This window comes from Heliangelus exortis, chromosome 18 (assembly GCF_036169615.1).
Source record: "Heliangelus exortis chromosome 18, bHelExo1.hap1, whole genome shotgun sequence".
In the NCBI taxonomy this organism is placed as follows: domain Eukaryota; kingdom Metazoa; phylum Chordata; class Aves; order Apodiformes; family Trochilidae; genus Heliangelus; species Heliangelus exortis.
This window is the reverse complement of record NC_092439.1, coordinates 914,314-939,303: the sequence shown is the minus strand read 5'-3', so window position 1 is coordinate 939,303 and position 24,990 is coordinate 914,314. Positions and strand designations below refer to the sequence as shown.

The 24,990-nt window shown below is 53.2% G+C and overlaps 2 protein-coding genes and 1 long non-coding RNA gene across 6 annotated transcripts in view; 1 reads left to right on the top strand and 2 right to left on the bottom strand.

Annotated features, from left to right (window-relative positions):
• EPS8L2 (EPS8 signaling adaptor L2) overlaps positions 1-14,728 on the bottom strand; it is a 45,987-nt gene extending 31,259 nt beyond the window's left edge. Inside the window, exon 1 of one of the 2 annotated variants that reach the window (XM_071761926.1) lies at positions 14,437-14,728. The gene's annotated coding sequence lies outside the window, so the exon portion shown is untranslated. The remainder of the gene's footprint in view (positions 1-14,436) is intronic. The other variant, XM_071761925.1, reaches the window with a different exon arrangement.
• Positions 1-19,103, top strand: part of LOC139804573 (uncharacterized) — a 50,000-nt gene extending 30,897 nt beyond the window's left edge. The window contains exons 3-4 of the long non-coding RNA XR_011729442.1: positions 18,289-18,362; positions 18,932-19,103. This is a non-coding gene — a long non-coding RNA (uncharacterized lncRNA). The remainder of the gene's footprint in view (positions 1-18,288; positions 18,363-18,931) is intronic.
• Positions 19,054-22,958, bottom strand: TMEM80 (transmembrane protein 80). 3 transcript variants are annotated; one of them, XM_071761936.1, is made up of 4 exons: positions 22,850-22,958; positions 21,135-21,228; positions 20,929-21,021; positions 19,054-20,119 (listed from the first exon to the last, which is right to left on the bottom strand). In XM_071761936.1, exons 2-4 carry the CDS (start codon positions 21,205-21,207, stop codon positions 19,914-19,916), a joined length of 372 nt encoding a protein of 123 aa, XP_071618037.1. In that variant the 5' UTR covers positions 21,208-21,228; positions 22,850-22,958; the 3' UTR covers positions 19,054-19,913. The 3 variants fall into 3 exon arrangements, with proteins under 3 accessions (XP_071618037.1, XP_071618038.1, XP_071618036.1); XM_071761937.1 differs by having other exon boundaries at positions 21,135-21,207; positions 22,918-22,935; XM_071761935.1 differs by lacking the exon at positions 22,850-22,958 and adding an exon at positions 21,922-22,735.
• Positions 22,959-24,990: the final 2,032 nt, after the last annotated feature.

Below are 24,990 nucleotides of genomic sequence, written 5' to 3'. Positions count from 1 at the left end.
GGGCAGAGGCAGAGGGATGGGGTTTGGGGGGTGCCTGGGGGACCCCCAACACCTCCTGGACTCAGGCTGGCAGCTTTCAGCCTGCTTGGTGCCCCAGGAAACACCCTTAGGGCACTGTTAGAAGTGGCTTCGAGGAGGATTTGCTGCCTCCTCTGTGAAATTCTCCTTTTTGGTCTGGCTGGTGGCTGGTACTGCAGTCCATGCACACACACACACAAACTGATATCCACTCAGGAACAGAAACTTGGGGTTTTGCCAGCTGCTCTGAGGGTAACAAAACCCATCCCTAGGTACCTGTGAATTTTTTCCTCTGTTAATAGCTGTCTGCTGGTTTCCTTTTACAGTCCTCCAACACTCCCTATCTCCCAGATCTCTGTGTGCATTAGCATCAGATACCTCCAAAAAGGGCACAGAGCTCTGCTAAGCCCAGCTCTGGGCTGGTGCCTTCAGAAGTTGCTGCTCAGCTTCCTGGGTGAAGCAGGACCAGGAAAATGAGCCAGGTCTTTATCTCCAGGTGGTTAATGAAGTTCTGAGGGGGTGAGCTGGGTGTGCTTTGGGCAGTGGGAGCGTCACCAGAGCTCCTGGGAGTGGGGAGGATGATGATTTGCCAAGGTCCTGTCTCAAGTGTGGGGTGGGAACAGCCCAGAAGGGTTTCTGTGCCATCCCTGATGCTCCAAAAGGCTCCACCTGCCCCAGCAGCACCACTGACATCTCAGGTTAGAAATTCAGAGAATCAGACATAGATTGGTTTGGGGTGGGAGGGAGCTGAGAGGTCAGCTCTGTCCCCCCTCCCTTCACCTGCTGCCACTGGGACTTTGTCCTCCCCTCCATCCGAGGGGGGGGGTTGAAACTGGAAGCAACACAAGTGCCTGCCAAGCCAGTGCATCCTTATCCTGCCCAGCTCCCTCCTTTTTATTTATTCATGCTGGTTTCATTATTTAACCCTCTGCTTTCAGGGCTGGGGCTGTGCTCAAACTCCTGTCCTGGGGCTGGGGGGCTGGTGAGCACCAGGCTGGTTACCCCAAGAGGCAGCATCACTCCTCAGCTTTGAGTTCACTCTGCAGTGGATCTCAGCTGAACCCTGGTGTCAGACTGGGGAGCTGGGAGGCTTTCTGATGATTTTGGTAAATGTTGAAAGGAGCAGACCTGAGCAGCGTGGTGTGGGGCAGTGCTTTGAGTCCAGTTCCCAGCCCATCACCCCTGTCCTGATGGTGCAGGGCAGAGTTTCTCTGTGGGTCACCCAGCTAAGCTGGGGATGGTGTTCAATGGGACAGGGGCTCCAGCTGTGGCTGCTGGGACAGATGGCAGCAGCAGCCACATGGACAGATGGACAGATGCTCCTCTGCTGGGGGGGCTGGGAGGAAGCCTGTGCCTGGCTCCAGGAGCTGTCCCAGGGCAGGAGATCTGGGAGCAGAGGGCTTGGGAGAAGGCAGTGCTAAGGGACACAGAGGTGGGGACAGTCCCATTGTACTGGAAAGCACAGGAAATCTCACTCCCTGACTTTTCCGGACAGTTTTATCCTTGGAGGTCAAATATCCTCAGCCTGGCATTGTCTGAGCCACATTTTGGTGCTTTTAGAGCAAATGGAAATGGGCCATGCATTGTTTTGAGGCTCTCTGAGTCCCTTTGAAGAGGGAGCTGCAGCACTGCAAGGGTGGGGAAGCTCCAAGGGAGGGGAGAGAAGAAGAGGTCCCTTCTCTGGGGGCTGATCAGTGCTGTGATCATACAGTATTTTTATTAGGAATACTTCTCCCTTGTCCACTGGGGTCATAATTTTTGTATCAAATGGAAAGGGATTGTGAAAGCTTCTGGACTTTGGCTGAAGTTTGGACAGCCTGGCACTGGGAAATGCTGGTGGCTTCTTTAGGGCTGTTCCTGCTCTAGGCACTGCTAATAACAGGAGCAGCATCTGGTGTTGGGAGGACTTTTCATCATGGGTCTAAGGTTACCTTGAGGAGTGAGATCAGGTGGAGTGGGATGGGGATTTGTTGTTAGGTTGTAGGGTTACAGCAGTGAGTGGGGAAACCTTGAGCAAAACACCACTCAAAACACAACAGCTTTGCTGAAACAGTAGAAAAATGTGGCAACCCCCCTACACCTTACCAGGTGACAGCTGCTGAGGAGGAACAGGATGCTGTCCCCAGCCTGGTGGAACCTGTTTCAACCAGACCTTGTCTTGGTTTCCATCAGTCACCCCCTGCAGTGTGGTGGGACTTGCCTGGAGGTCCCGACACCCCTGGTTTAACAGAAGTGTCACTAAAAGTGTCAAATAAGGTTTGGGGTCTGTAGCCCAAAGCCTGGCTTGGACCACCTGGAATGATGGCAACCTCCAGAGTGGTCCCTGGTGCCCCTGAGGGGATGTGGGGGGAGGGCTCTGCACTGGGTCCCCCGTGGACCTTGGGCAGTGATGGGAAGGCTGGGGACAGGGGTGACAAGGGGGCTGCTGTCCCTCTGCCAAGGGGATGTGAGGCAGAAGGGCTGGGTTAGCAAAGCCTGGGCAGGTAACACAAAGCCAGAAACATGAGCTGCCCACACCTGATGCTATCTGCTGGCTGCTGGGCTTGGGTTTGGCAGGAGGGAGAAGGCTCTGGATGGACTCTTCTGGAGCCAGGCTGAGAGGGGTTCAGTGCCTGGAGGGGCTCCAGGAAAGAAAATCATCTTTGGGTTTGTCAGAAAGCATCAGGGGAACCCCAAACCCAGAGCAAAGAGCCAAACAAATGGAGATGATGATGATGATGATGCTGGTGCTGCTGCTCCTTTCTAGAAGCAAAGCAGCAAGGGGCTTGTCCCACCTGAAGACTGAAGTTTCCAAACCCTGTCTTGGCCAGTCCTGGTGGTTCAGTGGCACCAAGTCTGAGCTTCATGACTGCTTTAACCCAGAGCTGGTGATTCCTGCCCTGGAAAGGGGAACACATCCAACCAGGGGACTGCAGGAGGCCCCATTTTTATCTGCACCCTCCGAGATGTCTTCAGGGGTGCCCTGAGGTTTGGGCAGTGTTGTCTTTTCCTTCCTCCCTCCCACCCATGGCACCCTTTGAAGTTCTCTTGACAGTGACAGAGCCCCTGGAGCTCCCAGGTCCCTTTGGGGACTTGGTGGCCCTGGTGGCAGAGGTGCCCCTGGGTGTGCACTCCCTGCTCTGTTCCACATTCTGCAGATTCTCCAGGAGACAAACACCTGGATAAATACAACCCCAGCCCAAGAGGGCAGAGGAGGAACCAACAGTTCTTCAGCTTTGAAGAACTTCTCCCACTTCACAGGAGAAGTGGCAGCAGCTCCCTGAGCCTGAGCTCCCTCAGATCCCCAGCCAGAGGGGCCCTGATGGCCACTCTGTGTTGGCTTCCAGAGCATCCAGGTTCCTGCCCTCTGCTCAGATCACACCCAGAAACAGGAATTTGTGCTTAGAAGGTACTTCCTGGGAAAATGTTCAGGCAGAATTCCCAGCCTGGAGAGGACAAAGCTGCATCTGCTGCTGCCTCCCAAGGACTTAATGCTCAGAACCACAGCGTGGGACCAGGGAGCAGAACTCCCAAACGACCCAGAGAGTGTGGGAGGGGGAAGCTCCCCCCTGTGTCCCCCCAGACACACACCTGGGGGGTGACTCTCACACAGACCTGGGATTTAGGTCTGGGTCAGGAGTCCAGGCAGCCCTGGAGGCTCTTGGTGCTCACAGAGGTCAGTGCAGGGGGGTTGGACCAAACTGGGAGCTTTTATGTCCCTGCTAGGAGGTGAAACCTTCCCTCAGGTAAAACTTCCCTTCAAGAAACAACCAGGAGCAAGTCTAGACAGTGCCTCCTCTATAAATACCCAGGGAAATGCACAAATAGCCACAGTCTCCATCAGCTTGGGGGAAAAACCTGGAAGCTGACTCCACTGCCCCTCTGCCAGCCGTGTCTGCAGAGTCCCCGAGCTGAGTCACAGCTCCTGAATTTACATTTTTCCTCCCTGTTTGGAGGAACCCCACAGACCTTGGGTGGAGAAGCAGAGAGCAGGTCAGGGCTTGCTGTGCCTCTTGGCAGAGGTGCCACGTGGGGCAAGACAGCTTGAAGGAGCCAGGCCCAGAAATAGCACCCCAAATATTAATTACATGGGGTTTTTTTGAAAAGGAGATGGATGAGCTTAGCTTGTATAAAATGGTTTAAAATAAAACAAAAACCAAAACAACCCAAAACCATCTCAAAACTTCCTGAATGGGAGAAAGTGTAACGTGAGTCACTTCATTCCCCAGGAAAGAATAAAAACAACGTGATGTGTTCTTTAGGCTTCTCAGGGAGAGAGGAGTTGAGGGGGAGGATTTCATAATATTTTTTCCTCTGTCCTCTTTTTATTTGTGCCCAGGCCTTCTGTGAGCAAAGACCCCCCCCCACATTCCCCTTTTCCTAGCCTGATGCCAGAGTCCAGGAGCTGGGGCAGTGGGAGCAGGAGGGCTGGAACTGCGATTATTAAAGGAGGGAAGGATTGGAAACGGTGGCTCTGTTGCTGAAAGGGATCCTTTCTCTTTTCTTGGTGTAAAAATCCAAACCTGGGACGTGAGGCCAACACAAATAGGGAGTGACTGTGTGTGTGTGTGTGTCCTGTTCCAGAGCAGGGGGCTCAGGGGCTCCTTCTGCCCCAGCCCAGCCTGCAGGAGGGCACTGAATCAGTCACCTCCCTGCTCAGTGCTCCTGTCACCTCCCTGCTGCTCCTTCCCTCTGCCTCTTCCAGTCTCTCATTTTTTTTGTTGCAGCTTTTCCAGGCACTTGTGAAAGAGCTGGAGAGTGGGGCAGGACAGGCTGGGGCTGGAGGAGGTGTCAGGGATCCTGCTGTGGGAAGGTTGGTTGGGAGGCAGAGTGAAACGTTCTTTCTGGTGGGACTTCAAGGGACAAAAAGCTGCTCAGGGCTGTCGTGTCCATGCTTGAAAGCTGGGAATGTGGTTATGCAAAGCACCCGTAGCCAAATTTTTCCTTCCAGAAGCTTGAAAGCTGCCTGGTCCCCCTGCCCCCCCCACCCTGAGCACACTGAGGAGACCTGGGGGGCTTCCTCAGTCCCTGATGGGGATCAGTCACCCACTGCCAGCTGTGCCATAGGGCAGGGATGAGATTGGCCTGTGCTGTCCCCAGAGCTCATCATTCAGGTGCCTTAATTGCTCATTACACCACTGCTCTGATGTGCCAGCACTGAGCTCACCTCACACTGACACTGGGCAGTCCTTACAAGCCTCAGCACTCCCAGCTTGCTCCTGCCTTTACAGGAGAGCTGTACAAATAAAGAAATAAAGAAATAATCCAACTGGCAGGCCAGAGCATTTTCCAGCTCCCTTCACAGCCCCAGCACCCTGAGCATCCCTCTCCTGGCTTGTACCAGCCCAGCCAGGGCTGAAGTGCTTGCAGGGAAGCAGATTCCCTCTGGAGAGGCAGAGTTCTGTCTGTCTGTCTGTCTGTCTGTCCATCACCTCCTCCCTGAACAAGAGAGAGGCACTGAGCTCCATGGGACCTTGCCACCACCTCCTCCCAAAGGAAGGGCATTTTTGGTTACTCCCTGAAATGCTGATTCACTTGCCTGGCCAAAGTTCAGGTATGCAGCAGGACAGTCAGGGTGCCAGGAGCTTGTTCTGCAGCAGAAAAAAAACTTGTTCTGAGGCTGAGAGCCACGGTGGGAGGGGAGGGAGCAGGTTCAGCTCCAGCCTGGGCATCTCAGACCCTGTGGGGCTGCAGTGAGGTGGGTGATGATGAACCAAGAAGTCCCTCCCTGTGTGGGAAGGAGTCCCCCTGGGATCTTTCCCCAAAGGAAGGGGGAAGGCTGGAGCTGCTGCCTGCAGCAGCTGGGGCGTGGGGAAAATGATGTCTCGATAATTTTCACTTCCTACTGCAAGACGTGCCCTGGGGTTTCGGTGGGAGGGTGGGGCAGGGGATCTGAGGGAGGAGATTCAGCCCTTGAAAACCCCGCGTGATGTTTGAGGCTTTTCCAGCCTTCTTTAGGTTAATCACAACACTCGTTGCCATCTCTTCCCACCCCGTTTTGTGCTTCCTACTCACATCCTGTCTGTGTATTTTTGGCCACTTGCTAACAATTCATTTCAGCTAAAACTTGGCACATGGGAGCTGCGTCCCCAAGTGTCACCGCAGGAAACCGAGGTGACATCAGCGTGCCCAGCTCAGTGAGCTGGTGGCAGCCACCCCCCTGACTCCTGCCAGGGGCTGGGTCAGCTTTTGGTGCACCAGGGGATGGGATTGTTCCTTACAGGGTGTACTCAGCCCCCCAAAATGCCCCTGGCACCCCGACCGGGCACCTTTGCTGTGATGCAGGAGACACCCACGTGTCCTGAGCACAGAGGGGCAGCCCAGGAGGTGCTGCTGGGTCCCAGACTGTGCTGAGGTGCCAGCCTGGAGCAGGAGCAGAGCCAGGCAGACGTGTGTCCCTGCTCCAGAGATGTGTGTCCTGCTGCCAGACCCCAGCCTGGATCATCCACCTGGCTCTGGGGAGGGGGCTGTGCTGCTGGGGGGGGGGAAAAGCAAAGAGCAGCCATGCAGCAGCAGTCAGGCATTTCTTGGTAGCACTCTAACCTAGCTTTTTTTTTTTTTACTTTCTGTTGGTGGTATTTTCATATATATCTGTCTCACAATAGATATAGTTCTATAGGGAAAATTGTATTTTTTCACTTCTCACCCATCTCTGAAAGGCAGAAGTGGGAGTTCACCCAAATGTGCTCTGGCCCTTGGTCCTTTGTTTGTTTTAACCTGCAAAATGCTGAGATTTTTGGATTCCCAGAGAATTTCCATAGGAAGCCCAGTGTTGATCACTGAGGCAAAACGTGTTCTGTTGCAGAATTCAGAGGTCCCTGCCCAGCTGAGGGTCCCCCAGACCCATCCTCAAAAACCCTGTGCAGGAAACTTGCTCCTTCCTCAAGGGGACAGCCACCTTCTTCTGGCAGTTCCTCTCCTGCTTTTCAGCTCCTGGGTGACTGTGAAACCAGAGCTAAAGGCCAGGGGATGCTCTTGCCTCTCTCCTTCCACTTGTAAGGACAAATTCCAGCCTCAGCTCCCACCCTCCTGCTGGCCCTGGCCACCACCTTGTCCCCAGCACCTGTGTGCAGGAGCTCTGTGCCCCTGAGAAGGAGCCCTGTGCCACCCCCCACATAAATACATCTTTTTTCCACTTGCTGGTTGATTTTCCAGCCAGGTCATCTCTAGAATCTGACTCAGAGCCCAGCCCTGGAAGCCCTTGTGCTGGCACAAGGAAGGAGCCTCGGGGAGCATGAGGAGGGGATGGCTGGAGCTGGCACCCTGCCTGCTCTGGAACCTCTTCCTGCAGGGTGCAGGTAACCCTGGGCTTTCACAGGGTCATCACCTCCCACCCGGGTTGATTTCCACTCTTTGGGCTTTCAGGAGAGCACCCAAGCTCCGTGGGTGAGGTCAGCAGAAGGGGGTTTGCAGTATGAACAGCCAGGAGCCAGAACAGTCCCATGAGAGATTGTTCCAAAACCAAAATAATAAAAAAATAATGTTCCCTTTGCCCTTTGTTCTGTTGAGAATAGAAGGATATGTGAGGCTGGGTTTATCAAAAGACTTTAAATGGCAGTTGCTAATCTTACAGTGCAGAAATGTTTTAACAGTCTTGCTACAAAAAAAAAAAAATAAAATAATAATCAGTGAATCAGTGGCAAGGGCATGGAGGAAAAATCCCAAGTGGGTCTCTGCCTGCAGCAGGGACCTGAGGGGCTGTGAGGAGAGACCAGGAGTGGTCACAGGGCTGGGAAGGAGGGAGAAAAGTTTCCTGCCATGTCTCAGAGGAAAGGTTTCACTCCCTGCCAGAGCCCAGAAGCCAAAGCTCTGCAGGGCCACATGAAGGAGAGGCCTGAGGGGCTGTGGGAACTGGGCAGCAGTTTCCCAGGGGGGTTCATCTCCTCTCGGGAAGGTTTTTAGGGGCAGCCTGAGGGCAGCCTGTGCTGATTCCAGAGCTGCCCCCACTCTGGGTTGGACCAGAGGCCTCTGAGGTCCCTTCTGATGCTCCCAGAGCAGAGGGGAAGGAGGCAGAAAGCCCTTTGGTGCCAGGGGGCAATGCAAAGGCTGAAGGGCTGTGCTGGGGAGGCCATGGCTGTGCCACCACACGGATCTCCTGCAGCCAAAGGAGGAGCAGGGTTTGCCTGGGTTTTTTTTTTTTTGTGGTGTTTGCCACAGCCTTGGGGTTCAGACCACTGAGCTCTGGGCTGGCTGGCTGCAGGGTGGACTGATCCCTAAAGGAGCCACAGGTTTATGGCTCTGGAGCCAGGAGGAGTTTGCAGGAGCAGGGTTGGGGCTCAGTGTGCACACACTGGGGTGTTCTGGGAAGGGAATTCTGAAGGCAGGGCTGGTGGCCCCAAGAGCACAGGAAAAGGGGTTTGGTGGGACAGGGAGCCTTGGACTGAATGGAGAAACCAAGTTAATTTATCCTCTCCCTCAGCTGTCCTGGCAGCAGAGATACAACCCCCTGTGCACTTCTCCTCCAGCTGGAGATAAAGATCTGTGCATCCCATTTTCTGCCTTTTTGGCAATTCCCCTTCCTGCAGCCCTCCTGCCCACACCTGCCTGCAAGGGGCTGGGGCTGCTCTCAAGCTGCCCAGGGGAGGTTTAGGTTGGGCATTAGGAGAAACTTCTTCACTGAAAGGGTAATTAACCACTGGGCCAGGAATCCCCATCCCTGGAGGTGCTGAGGAGCCCTGGAGATGTGGTGCTGGGGGATGTGGTTTAAACACTGGACTTGGTAGAGTTAAGTGATGGTTGGTAGAGCTGGGTTAGGTTAGGTTGGTAGAGTTAGGTGATGGTTGGTAGAGCTGGGTTAATGTTGGTTGAGTTAGGTGATGGTTAAAACAAGGCACTCAGCTTGTTTCCTCCAGCCACCTCCATCCTCAGTCCCCAGGCTGATCCAACCTGTACATCTCCTCCTGCTGAGCAGTCCCTGGGGCTGCAGCTCCTCTCCTCCCTTCTGCCTCCCCTTTGGCTCAGCTGCCTGGACATGGAGTGACCCCTCACCCCTTCCTGCACGGAACAAACACCAGCAAATGCCCAGGGGAGAGGACAAGAAGAGGACCAGCACTTGGGGAGCCTCTCTGCAAGGGCTCCCAGCCTCCAGCACCAGGATTTCAAGAGCTCTCAGGACCTTTTTTCACCCCTGGATTTGTCCACTCTCAGTTGTCCACCCAGTGTGAACATTGGACACCCCAGATGTGGGGGTTGCTCTGTGGCTCTTGGGGTGCTCAGCCCTCTCCTTCTGTTTGTGCCCCACTTGCCAGCTGCCAGTTCCAGGGGATGTCCCCCAGCTCTGTCACCAGTAACCGACTGGTCTGGACTCACCACCTCCATGCCAGGACTGCAATCTCCTCTGCTGTCTCTCTCCCAAGCTGAAGAGCACTGGAAGTTTCCTGAATCAACTCCCAGACCCAGGGGCCCTTCCCTCCCTGTTTTTATGCAGGGAGCAGAGGCAGCAGTGGGAAATGGGAGCCTCCATGTCAAGAGGATTGCTCAGGCAGCTGATGGCACAGCCACACCTTGGGTGTTACCTGCTGCTACTGGCAAAGACCAGCCCTGAGCACAGCTCTGCTACATTTACTCTCAATTTATCCTGCTGAACCTGCTCCTGCCTGCTCCAGTGCCACAGCTCAGCTGCCTGAGCTGCAGCTTTCCTGGCATTATTTGGTTTTTAGTTTTCAGCTGGTGAAACTTCATCAATTTTTTTTTTTTTCCAAGCAGTAGCAGCTCACAGCAAGAAACCTGTCAGGCCCACGGACCTGCACTTGACCCCAGGAACCATTCATGCCACATTTCTTGATTCTGCCTCCCTGACCCTTCTATTGCAAAGAAGAAGGGGGAATCCAACCCAAGGTTTTTTTTCCATGTTATTCACATCCAGCTTATTCTGGCTTCATCTGAGCACCTGGCTGAGCACGTGCCTGGACCTTCCTTTCCCCAGGGTGGAACTCTGCAGGGCCAACTGAGAACACTGACTTACACCCTGTGGGAATCAGCCCTTTGGCTTCAGTGGGGTAAACGGCTGTTTCCATAGCTCAGATACTTCTCTCTTCCTGTTTTTTAGAAGGGTTTTTGTCCTAAAGTGCTGGAAAACCAGAGGTGAATCAGCAGGGCACCTGCCTGGGTGGCTGGGTACCAAGCCTGCATCCCCTGCCAGCCCCAGGGACCTGACCCTCTTCTCATCCTTTATGGATCAAACCTGTTGAAGTCCATCCAGCTCCAACCAGAGGATTTGCTTGGGTGCAGTCTGGAACAGCCTGTCCCATCCCAGCAGGGATATATTTGTGTTATTCCTCTCCCAGGAGGTTTGGAAGGCCTGGATCTGAAGGCAGAAGCCCTGCCAGGAGCAGCAGGAGCTGCAGACAAGCCCAGCTGCTGTTACAGATTAACCTGGAGGGATGGCCAGAGACAAGGCCACTCGCTGCTTCCCCAGGGCAGAGCATGAATAGATTTCCAGGGAACGGGGAGGTTTTAATTAGTGCTCCCTCCTGCATCCAGCCTGACTCTCCCCCTCTGTCTCCTCAGATGAGCAGAGCTATAATTAAGAGGCAGCAGTGTCAGGAATGAGAGCAGGCTCCAGCCTGTGATTTATTAAGGGATGTTGTGGGTGCAATTACCTTTCCCTCTTCTCTCCCCAGTGTGTTTATGAAGTGAATTTATTGATGAAGGGAGTGTCAGAGGCACATGGACACCCCTGTGTTTATCTCCAGCACAGAGCAATACAGCTCCCACTGAAAGCCTCAGCCCTGACTCCACCAGTGGCACTGCTGGCCCAAGCCCCAACCCTCTGTGTCCCCAGAGGAGCCTTGCTGGTGGCAGTGGGTGAGCAGCAGGCTAGGACAGGCCACTTGTGTTGTCCCCAGCAATGGGGTGGGTCAGGGTCTGGGTTTTTCTGGGGGAGGGACCTGGAGGAACCTTTGGCTTTGGGTGGCAGCTCGAGTTGTGGCAGCCAACCCCTCTATAAGGGAGGAAGAAATCAGAAGTAGCCCAGCTCCCAGCTTGTTCCCACTTCTGGTCATCTTCAGCAAGGGGAAAGTTAGGGGTGAGCAGGCTGGGGGAGGGCAGTGTTGGCTCTGCCTGCTCCCTTGATCCTAATCTCCCTCCCCAGCAGCAATATTTCACTTTCTGAATCACTCAGCAGTGGTGAGCACTGCTGCTGGGTGTCTGAACTTTGGTTTATGATTGTTCAGATGGTCTGCACTTCACCTTTGTTAGGGTATAAATCTTGACAGGCTGAGGCTGATAAGACAGTGGGGAGGAAAAAAAATAAATATAAAAAGGAAATAGGAAGAACAAAATCCAAACAAGCTCAAATTATGAAAAGCTTCTGGGGGTCAGAGAAGCCGTGGCACTGTACTGGGGAATAACTGGGAATAACTGGGCTAATCCCTCAGTGGTCTGGGTGTGGGAATGTGCCCCTGACACCTGAGATGAGCATTTCTGACACATGGGACGTGTTGGTCCATCTCAGGGGAGGAAGGAAACCCTTTGTGGGAGATGTTTGTGAGCTCCCCTTGGTGCATCAAACCACAGCAGGGCAGAAGCAGCTTTTTTGGCTGCTCCAGTGACTGTCCTGGGGCAGCTGAGCAAGCAGAGCCTGGGACTCCCCACCTTTGGCTTCCTCAGCTTTTGCTCTGCTCCCTCCCTCAGCAGGACCTGGGTGACAATGAGCAGGACCTGGGTGGCCCTGAGCAGGTCACAGTAACCCCCTTGGGAGCATCTGGGAATAAGGGTTGGGCCCTCCTGGGGAACTGCTCTGCAGATGAACAGGGAAGATCTCCAAACCGGTCCAGCACTCACCTACACACCCTTCCCTCCCTCCTTAATTGCAGCTCCTCCTGATTTATCTGAATTACCAGGAAATAAAAGCACCAGGGCTTTTTTGGTTACCCCCCCTGGCATCATGCATTTCAGGTTTGCAGGTGGCACCATCCCCAGCCCAGGAGAAGGGAAACCTCTGGTGCACAGAGGTGGCCTTGTTCCTGTGGGATCTCCAGGATCCCCTTTGACTCCTTGGGTGTGATTTGGTGCAAGGGAACTCAATATTTTAGGGGAGGCTGATACCCTACTTTCCCCCTGAACTTGCCACCCCAAACCTGGCCCCGTTCCTGGGGGTGCAAGGTGTCTTCTCCAGCACAATGGGATGAGCAGGGAGGGTTTCTGAAGGTACCACCCTTCCCCTCCCTTCGAGTGGGAGGCTCAGATCCCTTCTGGGCAAGCAGGTGAGGGTTTTTTCTGGAGCACCTGCTGAACCTTGGCCAAAGCAGGGAGGTTCAGGAGGCTGTGCTGGCAGTCTGGTTCTGCTGTTCCTGGCAGACACCCTGCTCCTGGAAAAGCTTCACTGCAGTGCAGGAAAACCATCCCTGTCACTCTGGGAAGTCCATGGACTTGCCTTGGCACTTCTGCTTGTGGGAGAACTCGTCAGTCTTGAGTATTTTTAGAGGGTGATTATTTTATTGCCAATCAGATCAAAGTCATAGGCTAAAGGCCATGCACTGACATCTGCCCTGGAGTTAAGAGCAGGACTGCTGATTGCTCCTGGGTGAAGTCAACGTGAGGACAGACTTCAGGGAGAAAAAAACACTGAGTCCCCATAAAAGCACAGACCTGCCCCGACCAAGCACCTGGAGGGAGACCCTGGCGTGGCAGAGAGGAACAAGCAAAGAGCATGACAGAGCTCCAGAGCAGCATCCCGGGATCAGCCCGCTGGGAACACCACTCCCAGGCTCCCCACACACTCAGCTGGGCACCCAGACTGCTTTCCTATGGATGGTTCTCAAGCCCACACAAGCCAACACATACATTCTGTTTCACTCCTTTCTTTGTCTGCCACAAGGACTGAAACTCCTGAGTCCTTCAGCACGTTGGAGTCTCTTCTGGATCCCTTCCAGCCTGAATTATCCCGTGGCCCCACAAAAAGCACTCTGCTTTCCAGCACATCCAAAGCCATTTCGACAAGGGTCAGATGCTAACAAACGTCTGGCAGAGCTGGCCCTGGGGCCATGCCTCACTCAGCAGGTTCTCCTCCCCTGGATGGACATCCCGGGTCCTGGAGCTGGCCCGGGTCCCTCCTGCACAGCTCTTCTTGTTTGCACCCAACAGAGCTGGACACCAGAGGTGACAGTCTGCCTGCTCCTCAGTACCGAGCCTGGGGCCCAGGAAACATCTTTCCTCACCTCTGTCTTGGTGTCCCTGCCCAGCATCCCAGATCCAGACAAAGGAAAACACCAGATCCTGGGCCTGCCTGGCTCCCTAAAGCTTCACCATCAGGGACCAGCAGCAGGTACCACCCAGGACCCACCAAACCCCAGTTTAAACCTTGGCTGTAACCAGGGTGAAGCAACGACCTTTGCCACTCACAACCACGTTCCCACAGCTGATCCCAAGTTCTTCCTCAAGGTCCTGTTTTAAAGGGCTCCCTGATTCAGTAGTTCTGTGCCTCAAGGACTCATTTTGCCCCCTGCTCAGAACCCCATCACTCAACCCAGCGGAGCCGGGAAGGTGGTGGCACAGTCCTGGGGGAAACTGTGGGGCAGCTGGGGGGCTGAGCCTCCTGCTCTCATTTCTTTAACTCGGAAAAAATCCTTTTTAGGGGCAGATCCCACCAAAGCAGCTCCTGGAACCCCTGAAAGATCAGATCCGTGTTAAGCGTTTCCCAGCAGCTCAGCGTTACTCCCCGTTGCCCTAATTACAGCAGGGCAATCATCACCCTATTTTACTACTGTGTTGTCTCCCAATTATTTCCAGTCTTTAAAAATAACGTCAGTCAAATCACCCCTTTCCTGAGCCTTGTCCTCGCCGGAGTTTGCGCTGCATTTTCCAGGCAAATAAGTGAAAGGGGAGAGAGAGGGGAGCTGCGCTCCGGCTCGGAAGGGCGGACGGAAGCTGCCGGGGGAGCGGAGCCGTCAGGTGAGGAGGGAACGGGGCAGCTCCCTGCCAGCCTTCCCTCGGGATTGACATAATCTGAGGAATTTTGGCAAGGTCAGAGGCAGGGATTGCTCAGCCCCCAGGAGCAGCAGTTCACCCGAGTGCTTGGTGGCGAAGCAGAAACATTCCCTCCGCACGCATCCCGGTGGGAGGGAAGCCCGAGGGCTGCAGACAAACAGCTGTTCAAAACTCCAGGATTCATCAACAACTACAAGAAAAAAAAAAAGTCCCGTTCTGTGCCAGACGGACATTTTGCTGCCAGGAAAGTGCCACCTACTGGATCTGGCCCCGAAGGGGAGAAAACACAAGAATGGGAAACAAACCCAGAAAACGTAACGCTGGAAAATTTACTTTTTTTTTTGAGCCTTTAAAAAAAAAAACCACAGGCAAACCGTAAAACTGTGCCGAGAGTTATCCCAGCCACAGCCCCCCCCCTTCCTCTGCTAACCCAAGACTCGAGGAGCAGGTAAATGCCTGGGGGCGGGCAGGGGGCAATGTGAAGTTTTAGGGGCTCAAGGGGGGACTCACCGGTGCCCAGAAGCCGCTTTGGTCTCTCCCGCAGTCCCCTCGGCTCCCGAGTGTCCTCTCCCCGTCAGCCGTGCCCTCCTAGGGAAATCCTGCTGCCATTCTCCAGCAGCCGAGCTCCCTCTGCCTCCCTGCGAGCTCCGAGGATGGAGGGGAGAGCGAAGCAGAGGCAGAGGCAGAGCCCACCCGGCAGCCCAGCCTGGGGGTCCCCGTCCCGCTGCCTTCCTTCCCGCTGCCCTTTCCTCCCGGTGCCGCTCGCCCCGGTTGTCTGAGAGCAGGTGACAGAGGTTTCTTGGCAGAGGAGAGAGGAGGGGAGGGATGTAAGAGGCAGCGAGAGGTGGAGCTGGGACCCGGAGCAACAGGTTACTCTATAACCAGGAGCCGGTGGCCCCGGCTGCGTCCCCGCAAGGCGCCGGGGGCTCCTGGGGCCTTCTCCTGGGCCAAGGGGACCAAAAACCCCGCCGAGGTGCTGCCCCAGGTGGGACGTGTTCAACTGCAGGTTTCTCTCTCCCCGGAACATGTTGTACCCGAAAGGGGAGGCTGAAGGTGGGGAGGGAGTGTTTGGAGCTGGGTTTGCTGGTGAGGGAGGGGAGGCAGCCCCAGAGCTGAACAAGGGCCCCTTTGTGCAGCACGGGGCTCTCTCTGCTTTCCTCCAGCCCTGCTCCTGCCCGCTCTGTCTGCCCCGATGCCTGCAGTGGGAAAGGGGCCCTGGAGTGGAAGGAGAAGGCAAAAAATGCTGGAGGGGTCCTAGAGGTGAGGAGCAGGGCACCCCAGTTTGTGGCACTCTGCTCCTCAGCCTTCCCACGGCCATAAAACCCCTGGTCTGTTCCCAGCCCCACTGTGGGGTGGTGGGGTCTGGCCATGCCCCACGTCTGGGCCCTGCACTGCATCCCCTGGGCAGAGGAAAAACAGCTTCAGCAGAGCTGTGCCAGGGTTGTGGGGGGGACAGGGGGGGGATGGCTGAACCCAGCTTTGGGAGGAGCCCAGGTGAAGGTTGCAGTGGGCACAGGAGGGGAGTAAAGGGCTCTCTGACCCCAGCATCAGGTGGGGGGTTTGGTGTGGTGCAGCCTGAGCAGAGCTTGCTCCTTGGCAGGGCCTGCTCCTTGCTGGCTCTGCTTGGGCAGCCGCAGTGGTTGGCAGTGGATCCTGATGTTCCCTTTTCACCTGAGTCCCAGGTGGGACCCAGAGGAAGGAAAAGCTGCTGCTGGCTGGAGCAGCAGAGGCAGGACCTGAGCTCCAGCCCTCGCCTTGTGGCCAGTGTTGTCCCCATGCTCCTGGGGAAGGATTTCTTTAGAAGCCCCAGTCCCATCACATCATCTCTGGTTACTCTTCTCTTGCTCTTCAAAAGCCAGGAGGAAATTGTGAAAGGTGGGAGAGCCACTCCCCAGAGTGGATTCTGGGGAGTGGTGGGAGAGTTTCCAGACTGTGGAGATGATGTTGGAGTTCTGGTTGGGGACCTAGAAGGAGCCTGAACTCTGGGCAATGGTCTCTTGTGTGGGCAGATTCTTGCTTTTGAAGAACACCAGTTTCATTTGTCTCAGTATTTTTTTAAAAAGATGGGATCAGCTTGGAAAATACCAGCTAAGTGCACGGGTCTTAGAGAGGTGTCTGTGGCAGTGTGGGATCCACCTGGTTAACTGCTCCTCTCCAAAAAGGGAGGATTTTGAGACCCTTTTATAAAAGTGCATCAGAGGCCTCCCCCCCAGCTGTGTGGGACCCCTGGCACCCACCTGTCAGAGAGACCCCTTTGTCACTGGCCTGGGGGAAGAAACAGCTGCAGTTTGGACACTGGAGAAAGAACTAGGAAAACACTTCCAGCCAGGGACACGGGGCTGGAGGAAGCCTGCCTTGCCAGGGTCCCTGACCCCTTGGTTTTTTTGGGTGCTGCTGTGCTGTGTGGGGGCCACGCTCAGCTTGGAACTGCCCGGGTGAGTTGTGGGGGGAGGAATGCAGCTGGGGGAGCTGGACAGGCAGGTTCCCTGCCCAACAGGGACCTTTCTGACAGGAGAATAACCTCTTCCACCCGGGGACAAGGTGATCTGATACTCGGTGTGAGGCACCCACCAGCACCCCCTCACCCTCCTCCCTGTGATGTTGGGGTGCAGGAGGCACAGGGGCAGCACAGCCAGCTGGGAGAAGCAGCATTTGGAGGGTGGGAAACCTGGGAGAAGCAGCATTTGGAGGGGGGCAGCCCCACCACCAGGCAGGGGAAGGAGGGTGGCTCAACAGAAGGGAAATGTCAGCTGTGCCAGCACCCTGCCAGCCTGGGCAGCTGAAAGGTTTTGGGCAGGAGATCCCTAACCCCTGAAATGTGTCCTCAGCCACTGGGCTGGGCTGGCTCTGCCGGGCTCCATGCTGGGGGCTTGGAAGGAGCCTGTAGGAGAAGCCATTTAAATGTTTAAGGCACCGACTGCTCATTATCTGGCAGCTGAAGAGAGGCCCAGGGGGTGCTGCACCCCAGAGGAAATCTCCAGCTGCTGAGCAGAGGAGGGAGCTTTTCCTCCCACAAGGGAGCTTTTCCCACCTTCCTGCAGCAGCTGCTGGGGGGGGGGTGGCAGATGGGGAACCTTTGCCCCCCAGATGTGGAACCAAACAAGTTTGTGTCCTCAGCTCAAAGCCCTTCAGTGCTGTGACAGAACCAGTGATCTGGGGCACTGGGCTTTGGTCTGCACCCTGTTTCTGAGGAACACAAAGAGCCAGGGACCAGTAAAGCCCGATCTCAGGTATCTCCCTGAATCCCAGGAGGTTGCCTTGCCTCTTGGGATCAGCCTTTTAAATCAGGTTGTCAGCAGACACCCCTGTGATGGCTTGAGAACAAAGACTTCTTCCTCACAGAGTAAACAACACCCAAACCCAGGTCTTCAAAATATCTGTTCCTCTAAATTTTTAAGTCAGTTTTCATCCAACTTGCTTGTCCTGTTTCAGAAGGGCTGGGCCTCATAATTAAAAGCTCCAGCAATCTTATGTCTGGCAAATGTCATCAATGGCTTTGCTGTGCTGTGCCCTGCCTTCTCCCAGCACTGGGAAGAGTTTGGGAAGGAGCTGCTGATTGGAGAAACTGCCAGAGATCAGGTCTGGCTTCACCTGGGGTTTTGTACCAGCTGGGCACGGAGAGAAGCTGCCAGAAATCAGGGGCAGCAGCATAAATGACAATTCCCATCCAAAGCCTGGAAATACTCAAGATGAAGGAGCTGTCTGAAGCTCACAGACTTCTTCATCCTTCTGCTTTCACTGCAGAGTAGGGGGCTGGCAGCAGAAAAAGAAAAAATATGGATAATTTTATCTTACACTGGGAAACTGGAACAGAGCTGCCCTGCCCTTCTGAGGGTGCCAGTCCTGCTTGGTGCCAGCCCCCCAGGACCCCAGCACCAGTCTGCAAGCCACCAGGCTCTGAAATGAGCTCAAAAATGTATGTTTCTTACCCTGTGTGTATTTTTACCCCATTGCTGACTACCAGCAAGAACTGGGACTCTCTGCTGAGTCTTGTTTTTCCTCTGGGTGATGGTTAGGGAGCAAAGAATTCATCATGTTTTATAACATATATATATATGTAAAACATTCTCTTCTAAAGCTTGAGGAGGAGGCTGCTCTGCTCTGCGTGGCCCAGAATCATGGCCACACCTCATCAACCCCTGCCTCAGAACCATTTTTGAGGGCTGTTTTCTCAGGGATCAGGTCAGGGGTCCAGTTTTACAGTGCAGCCTCATGACTGGTTGTAGGGCTGGAGCTGAGGGGGAGGTGACCCCAACCCTTTGGGGTAGGAACACCTTCTGCTCACTGCTGGCTCCTGAATCCACACCCTGGGTCTCTGCTGCCTGCAGTTCTGGTGATATTTTGTGTTTGTTTTGTTTGCAGTGAGCACCCTGAGAAGGAAGGTGAAGCCACTTGAAGGGAATGTGTGTGACACCATCTGCCATACCCACATTCAGGTAAAAATATTCCACTTTGTAGTGTTTGCTGTAAAACCCAAGGGGTGTTCTGTTGTCAGCCCTTTGTTTAAGACAGGTGTGAATGCCAGGAAATAACTGGGCTTTTATCTGTGTGCACACAGAAAGGGGGTTGCTTGGTATGTGCAGCACAGAGCTCAGGGTGTTTGTCACTGCTCACAACAAGTATGTGATGAGTAAATTCCACAGTGCCAGCCAGGACAAATGGGTGGGGGCTGGATTCAGGCAGATTAAGCACAGAAACTTTGGGTCATTCAGTTTCCTGGCTGCTCCCTAGCACCCAGTTCTGCTGCTTCACAAGGGCTGGTTGGGCACTGACCAAACAGGATCCAGCCCAGGGGGGCTTTGAGTTTGGCTGCTGGGCAGTGTGAGGTGGGCAGGAGCTGCTGTGGTGGGACTGAGGGGTGAAACCAGGCCCTTCCATGGCACCTTCTCTCCCTTTTGTTCCTTTTGCCACCACTGGAGCAAAGAGCAGTGTGGCTGAGGCCATTCAGGGTCTGTATTTTCAGCCCTTGGCAAGTGCAAATGAGACCTGGGGTGTTCTTTCCCAGTTTAGGAGAGCAGGAGGATCAGAGGAGGCTTTTGCACACATCCAGGCTCACCCAACGCTGCCTTTGTGTAGCTGAGCTCTAGCCAGGGATCTGAACAAGATGCTCTGCACTTCAAACACTCCTTAGATCTAAACCATTATTTATTTGAATAAATAAATACAAAAATAGGAAATTCTGAATATAAAACCTGCCTGTGCAAAAACCCCACACCCTCCCCAAGCTTTACATTAATACCTATTTTTGATACAGTAAAAAAAAAATATCTGGATTTGCCCACAGTTCATGTAAAAGACAAAGCTTGCATGCAGTCATTTATGCAAAATCAGAGACATTTAACACCAAATAGAAATACACCTGACAACATTCTGTTGGGAGTTTTAAGTAGGACAGGAGGGTGAGTGAATCTTTCTGCTTATCTTGAGGCCACCCTGTTCAAACAAAGCTGCCCTCACCCCACTGCCCCTGGCCTCTGCCTCAGTCAGAACCAGCTGCCCACACCCTGCAGCTCGGCACAAAACTTAATTCTGCTCTCTCCCACTGGGATAAATCAGGCACTGCCCTACTAAAGTCAGGGAAATTACCACTGGGGGCTGAAGAGATAAATGAGAGCAGAAGAGAAGCAGTGCCCTCAAACAGGGGAGGCAGAAATGAGTCCGTGTGATGCTGCCCTGATTTGTTTCTGTGTCACTTGGGGTGGATGTTGCTGCTCTGCTGTGGAAACTCCCAGCTGAGTGGGCATCAGGACTGAGTATTGATCCCTGATCCACAGCAGAGTGTTCAAGTGGTTGTGCTGCACCACCTCTTGCCCATGAGTGAGCTGAGGGATGAGCCTGTGACACAGCTGCCAGACAGGAATTTTCACCTGCCAGTCAGGGAGACCTCTGCCCCTCAAAAACTTGTATTTTCAACAGGGGAAAGCTGCACAGCTATAAAACCACTCTTGCAGAGGAGCAGTGTGGTGAAGAGGTGCTGGCAGCAGGGTTCAGCTGACAAAAGCAGCAATGGCAATGACCTTGAGCACTGCCTGCAGCCCGTAGGTGAGGAGCAGGGCAGTGTTGAGGATGACATCAGCTCTCAGCACATAGCTCTGCCACACCAGGAAGTAGAGGGACAGACCCACACTGCCAACTGTGAGGGCAAGGCTGAGCCCCAGTGGTGCCTCTTCTTCTGTCAGGTTGCCCCTTGAACCTTGGAGGGAACAGAAAGTCTGGGTGAGTCTTTGATTGCTTCTGATGATAGCTGGAGCTGTAGGTCAGGAGTGCTCCAGCTCCAGGAGGTTTACAGCTCTTCCTGAAATCCTGGCCTGACTCAGGGCTCTGTCAGTAAATCACAGACTGTAAGAGCAAACCCTGATGCCACTGGACAATCTGTTTCTTGCTGACTGGAGCTTCATCTGAAGAGCAATCAGTGGGTACTCTGTCATCCTGCCTGCCTTTTCTTATCAGCTCTGAGACTGCAGCCATGTGGGTCACTCAGCTCTCAGCTTCCCCTCAGCCCTGCACTGGCTGCTGTGAACACCTGGGAGCAGCCAGTGGGAACTTTGAAATCTCACACAGCACAGGATCTGCTCTGATCTCTGCTCATCTATTCCCACTTCAAATCACTATCATTGTGGAGAAGCTGCACTTATCTCTTCCTTGCATCTTATTTCCAGTCTTGTCTGGGTAGATTTTGCTGTTTAACTGAATTAGACTTGAATCTTGCTTCTTGCTTCATCTGCCAAGCTCCAGGCAGAGAGCTTTAGGGCAGGAGGCTCAGTTCAGCCCTGCAGCAAGGCAGCTCAGCCCAGCAACACCCACCTTGCATCCATTTTAGGAATACTGAGTGCAGGTTACAACAGTAACTTGTTCTATAAAAAAAATAACTTAATGACGTTTCAGCAAGCTCCAGACAGGGGCCAGGAGACCCTTTATGCTGTTCTTAGACCAACAAAGATGTTGGAACTTTAACTATTCTATGTAATTCCATCAAAAAGGCCCAGAGATAACGTGACCTACCCAGGTGCAAGCGGAGCACTTCCAGAACAGCCATAATGAAAAGCAGGAGGAGATCAGGAACCAAGAAATCATCTGGATAACTGAAAACCTGGCCTGTGGAGTAACACTGTGTAAATAAACCAGGAAAAAGCAGCAGACATACCAGAAACCCCACAGCCATGGCACAAGCACACAGCTGCTTCTGTGTTCCAGTCCCTGCAACTTACTTTTATAAACAATCATTGCCAGTGTGGCCAAGAAGTAGAAGATGTAATAAATCCCATTTATGTAAAACAGCATCTGTAAAGGAACAGATGACAGCTGGAAACTCTTGTTAAGGATTTCTCAGAGCAGTGGGATCAAACTCATAAAATCCCTACTTCCCAGTAACCCTAAAAATACCCTGCTCTGCCTTTTTATACCAAATGCTTCTGCTGCCACTGGCCTGCTGGGGAGGGCTCAGAAAATCACCTGAGATTGCAGGTACCAAGAGCTGGGATAACAGCTTGCCTGTTCCAGGGGGTGTTGTTATCCTCAGGGGATGGGGGTGCAGAGCTCCATTTCCCCAGACAATGTTGCTCCTCCTCAGGAAGCTGCCAGGGGTTGCAGCCTCTGATCTGTCCCTTGCCTCTGGTTTTGGGAGCTGGAGGCTCTGTGCAGCACAGACCCTGCTGCTGCCCACAGGATGGGAGCCTGGGAGCTGCACCCTGTGCTGCCTGTCTGGGCTCCACTTTGGGATGTAAATTCCTAAGAAACAGAGTTCCTTAATTCACTGCTCCCCCAACTAATTGTTGTGTGCTGAGAGAGCACATTTAGTGATGATCAGTTATTTGTCTGGGTGTGTGAAACTCTGCCAGCTCCCTCTGCAAGAGGAGAGGGAAAGAAATGCCCCATTTCTAGGAGGTTCCTGGCAGGGAGGGCCCAGGGCTGGGTACAATTCCTGCACAGCAGCTACAGAAATCCTGAAGGAAACATTTTCTCTTCAGGCACAGCAGCACAATATTAATGGGATACAGAAGACATGAGCAGGATGTCCTGGGGCTCACCACACATGGAGAAGCTGGGATGTGGCTCCAAGAATCCAGAAAGTTTGGGCATTTCTGTGGTTCTGATAACCAAAGGCCTTTCTTAGCCTCAAATAACACAGCAGCAAGTCAGGAAGTTATCAGTGCAGATTCCTGCATTTCTACATCTCCCTCTGCTTCTCATCCTGCCTCCTCTCCTCCAGCCCTTCTCAGATCCTGGGTGCTTCCAAGCAGGGACTTCATCCCAGGCATCTCTTTTTTCCAGGAACTGCCCATCCAGTTTCTGCAGGGAGCACCCACCCAGAAGCAGTGGATGAGTTCCAGTTCCCAGAGCTGCTCATTTTATTAAAACAGAACCAGGTTTTTGTGTTTTTCCAGTTGAAGGAAGGTGGAGCAAAAAAATGACTAGACAGGTTCTGAGCATGGAAATCTCTGAAGCTGAGGGTGTCTGCTCCGAGGAGGATACTTAGATCTTGGGAGGGAAAATTAACATGAGAGGAGAGGAGGTTCTCCTGAAAACTGCTTTTCCTCCCCCTTGCTGGCTGTGTCAGCTGTCTGTGAGGTGTGCTGCGTGGGGTTTGAGTCCATCACCTCACAAATCCAAGTTTTAGCCTTGATCCTAAGGAAACTAAGAGTCCTGTGATTACACAAATTACAAAAAAGTGAGTTAAAAGGGCTCGGGCAGGAGTGAGGGCTGACCAGGGCAAACTGGCAGCCAGGCCCCAGCTCATCCTGCAAAAACATCTGCCCTGCAAGAAATGCTTCACCAGTTCTGCTTCCTGGGGATGGTGCTGATGATGGAAAACTCAAATACCAGAAAAACTGTGGGGATTTGTTAGGCAGAAAGAGGGGATGCATTTCAGCCAGTCTGCCTGGAGATCCCCACACCTGAGGGATGCAAGGTACCAAAAGGATACAACTGCTGGAGTTCCTCCTTTCCGTGCAGAAGGGAAAAATAAAGAGAAGAAAATGAGTAAATATTTACCCAAGGTGCTGCAGAAACCTCCAGTTACTGCAGCTCAGCATGCTGGTAGAAATTTTCTTAGTTCACTGGCAGACTTAACATTGTTTTCTCAGATCATGCAGCTGAGGTTCCAAAAATAACTTTGAAATAACTGAATTGAAAAAAAAAAAACCAAACTTGGTAACTTTTCAAGTGAATGAATTGCAATTTGGGGGAAATCCCTGTAGTGGAAAGCTCATTCCTCACTTGCACTGAGGAACCCATCTCTGCCAAGAAGTTCAGAGCCATCACCAGGACTTGTCTGTCCTGTCCTCTCACAGCAGATGACACTTCATCCCTCTAACTACAGGGAACATGTGAGGCACCAGAGAGCAGGATTTGTTTTTAGGGTGTGAGAAAACTTCCCTGTGGAGCAGAGGGCTCCCACTTCCTCTGCACAGCAGCCTTCCCAACCGGTTCCCTTCAAAAGCAAACCCAGTGCATGTAAAACCTGAAAGCCTCCTGATCCCCTGCAGAAACCACCCCTCTGCTTTTCTGCAGGCTAACCAGTACCTTCCCCTTCTTAAAACACAAATAAAATTCCCTCACAACCCCGTGGCACCTCCTAAAGTGCCTCTGAAGCAACTCATTCATGTTCTGAGCTGCTTTCAGACACAGGAGGAATGGAAGAGCTGCAGAGAGCAGAGCTGAGAGGCTGCTGCAGCCCTCAGAGAGGCTCCTCTGGTGTCCCGTGGGGGACAAGCTCCCCTCTGCTCTCTGGGAGGTTAATGTCCCCATCACTCAATGTTTTTATGCAATATTTTGGGGTCCAAATGGATCCCCACTAACTTCAGGCCCCCAATTAAGGCACCCAATTTGGGAAGGCAGCTTTAGGAGGTGATTCATGCTGTCTGTGCTGGGAAATGCCTCCTGGACCTCTCTGTAAAGGGGATTTTAGGCTCCTGTCAGTGAAAGGTTTCATTAGACACCACGTTCTGCAGTGATTAATGGCTAAAGCTGTGGTTGTTTTTACACACAGTGTAAAACCTCATGCAAAAGTAAGGCCTTGCCTCCCTTTCTTGTCCAGCAAGGAGATGTCTCCATTTTCAAGTTAATTTAGGCTGTGAAATAGGATGCTAATTTGAAATACCACAGCTTCAGATGCAGCCTTGCTGTTGTCCCACAAGAAATGTCAGGAGAGGGAGCTTTTTTCTCGAGGACCTAACACTGAGCCACAAAGCCACTGCTTTCCTTAGAGTGCTTCAGCTTCCAATCCCTCCTCAATTCCCCAATCCCTTAACTTTGTTTTTTAATCTATTTCTTTAAATCCTTCTTCCACAGGAGGGCACTGCCCACATTCCCAGCTGTTCCCGGGCCGGGGTGGATGGTTGGGATTATTTATCCCGTGCTGCCTCCCAGGGGCTCTGGCTGGAAAGCCCCAGCACGCCTGGGGAAGGGACCCTGCTGGTGAGTGGTGATGACATCTCGGGTGTATTTGGATAATTCCAGGGGTAACAGCGGGAGGCTCATCCCAACATCCCAGCTCTGGCTCTCTGCTGGGATTAATGAGGTCTTGTTGCTGCTGGGGCATTTTTTAACTTGGAAGTGAGAGTTCTGGCACAGGGGGAAACACAGCAACAATTTAAAGCCGTTTCTATAAAGCACCCAAAGAAACTTTGGCCAAACACTGAGTGTTAAAACCGAAGTTTTCCAAACCAGTAGTATCTACCCAGGGCTGAGGTTTGGTTTGGTTTTTTGTTTTGGTTTATTTTAGGTTTGTTTTTTTTTTTTGTTTTTTTTTTTTTTTTCTTAGGGGGGGAGCCTTTTAGCTCTTAGGAGGCAGTGGCAATGGGTACTTCTGACCACGCTAATGAGGAACTTTTTAGTTTTTTTCCCTCTGAACCCCAGTGGTTTATCACGTAAAGCAGTGGTTTAAAAGGGACGAGCCCATTCTCCTCTAGATCAAGAGGCTCCTCAGCCCCGCACATGCGCCAAGCCCCTGCTCACGCTGTCACGGGGCCCGCAGTTGCCAGGGTGTTACCTCAGTCAGCGTGTCGCGACTGTCGCGATATGGCGGCGGGGCTGGGGAGGCCTAGCTCGACCTCGACCCCCTCT

What these genes read in the sequence shown, in the direction of transcription:
- TMEM80 (XM_071761935.1), bottom strand. Translation starts at nt 22,005, where the DNA reads ATGCCCAAACTTTCTGGATTCTTGGAGCCACATCCCAGCTTCTCCATG. An exon ending in ACATCCTGCTCATGTCTTCT is followed by an intron (nt 21,229 to 21,921) that starts GTATCCCATTAA and finishes AAGAGTTTCCAG; the next exon opens with CTGTCATCTGTTCCTTTACA. An exon ending in GGCAATGATTGTTTATAAAA is followed by an intron (nt 21,022 to 21,134) that starts GTAAGTTGCAGG and finishes GTTACTCCACAG; the next exon opens with GCCAGGTTTTCAGTTATCCA.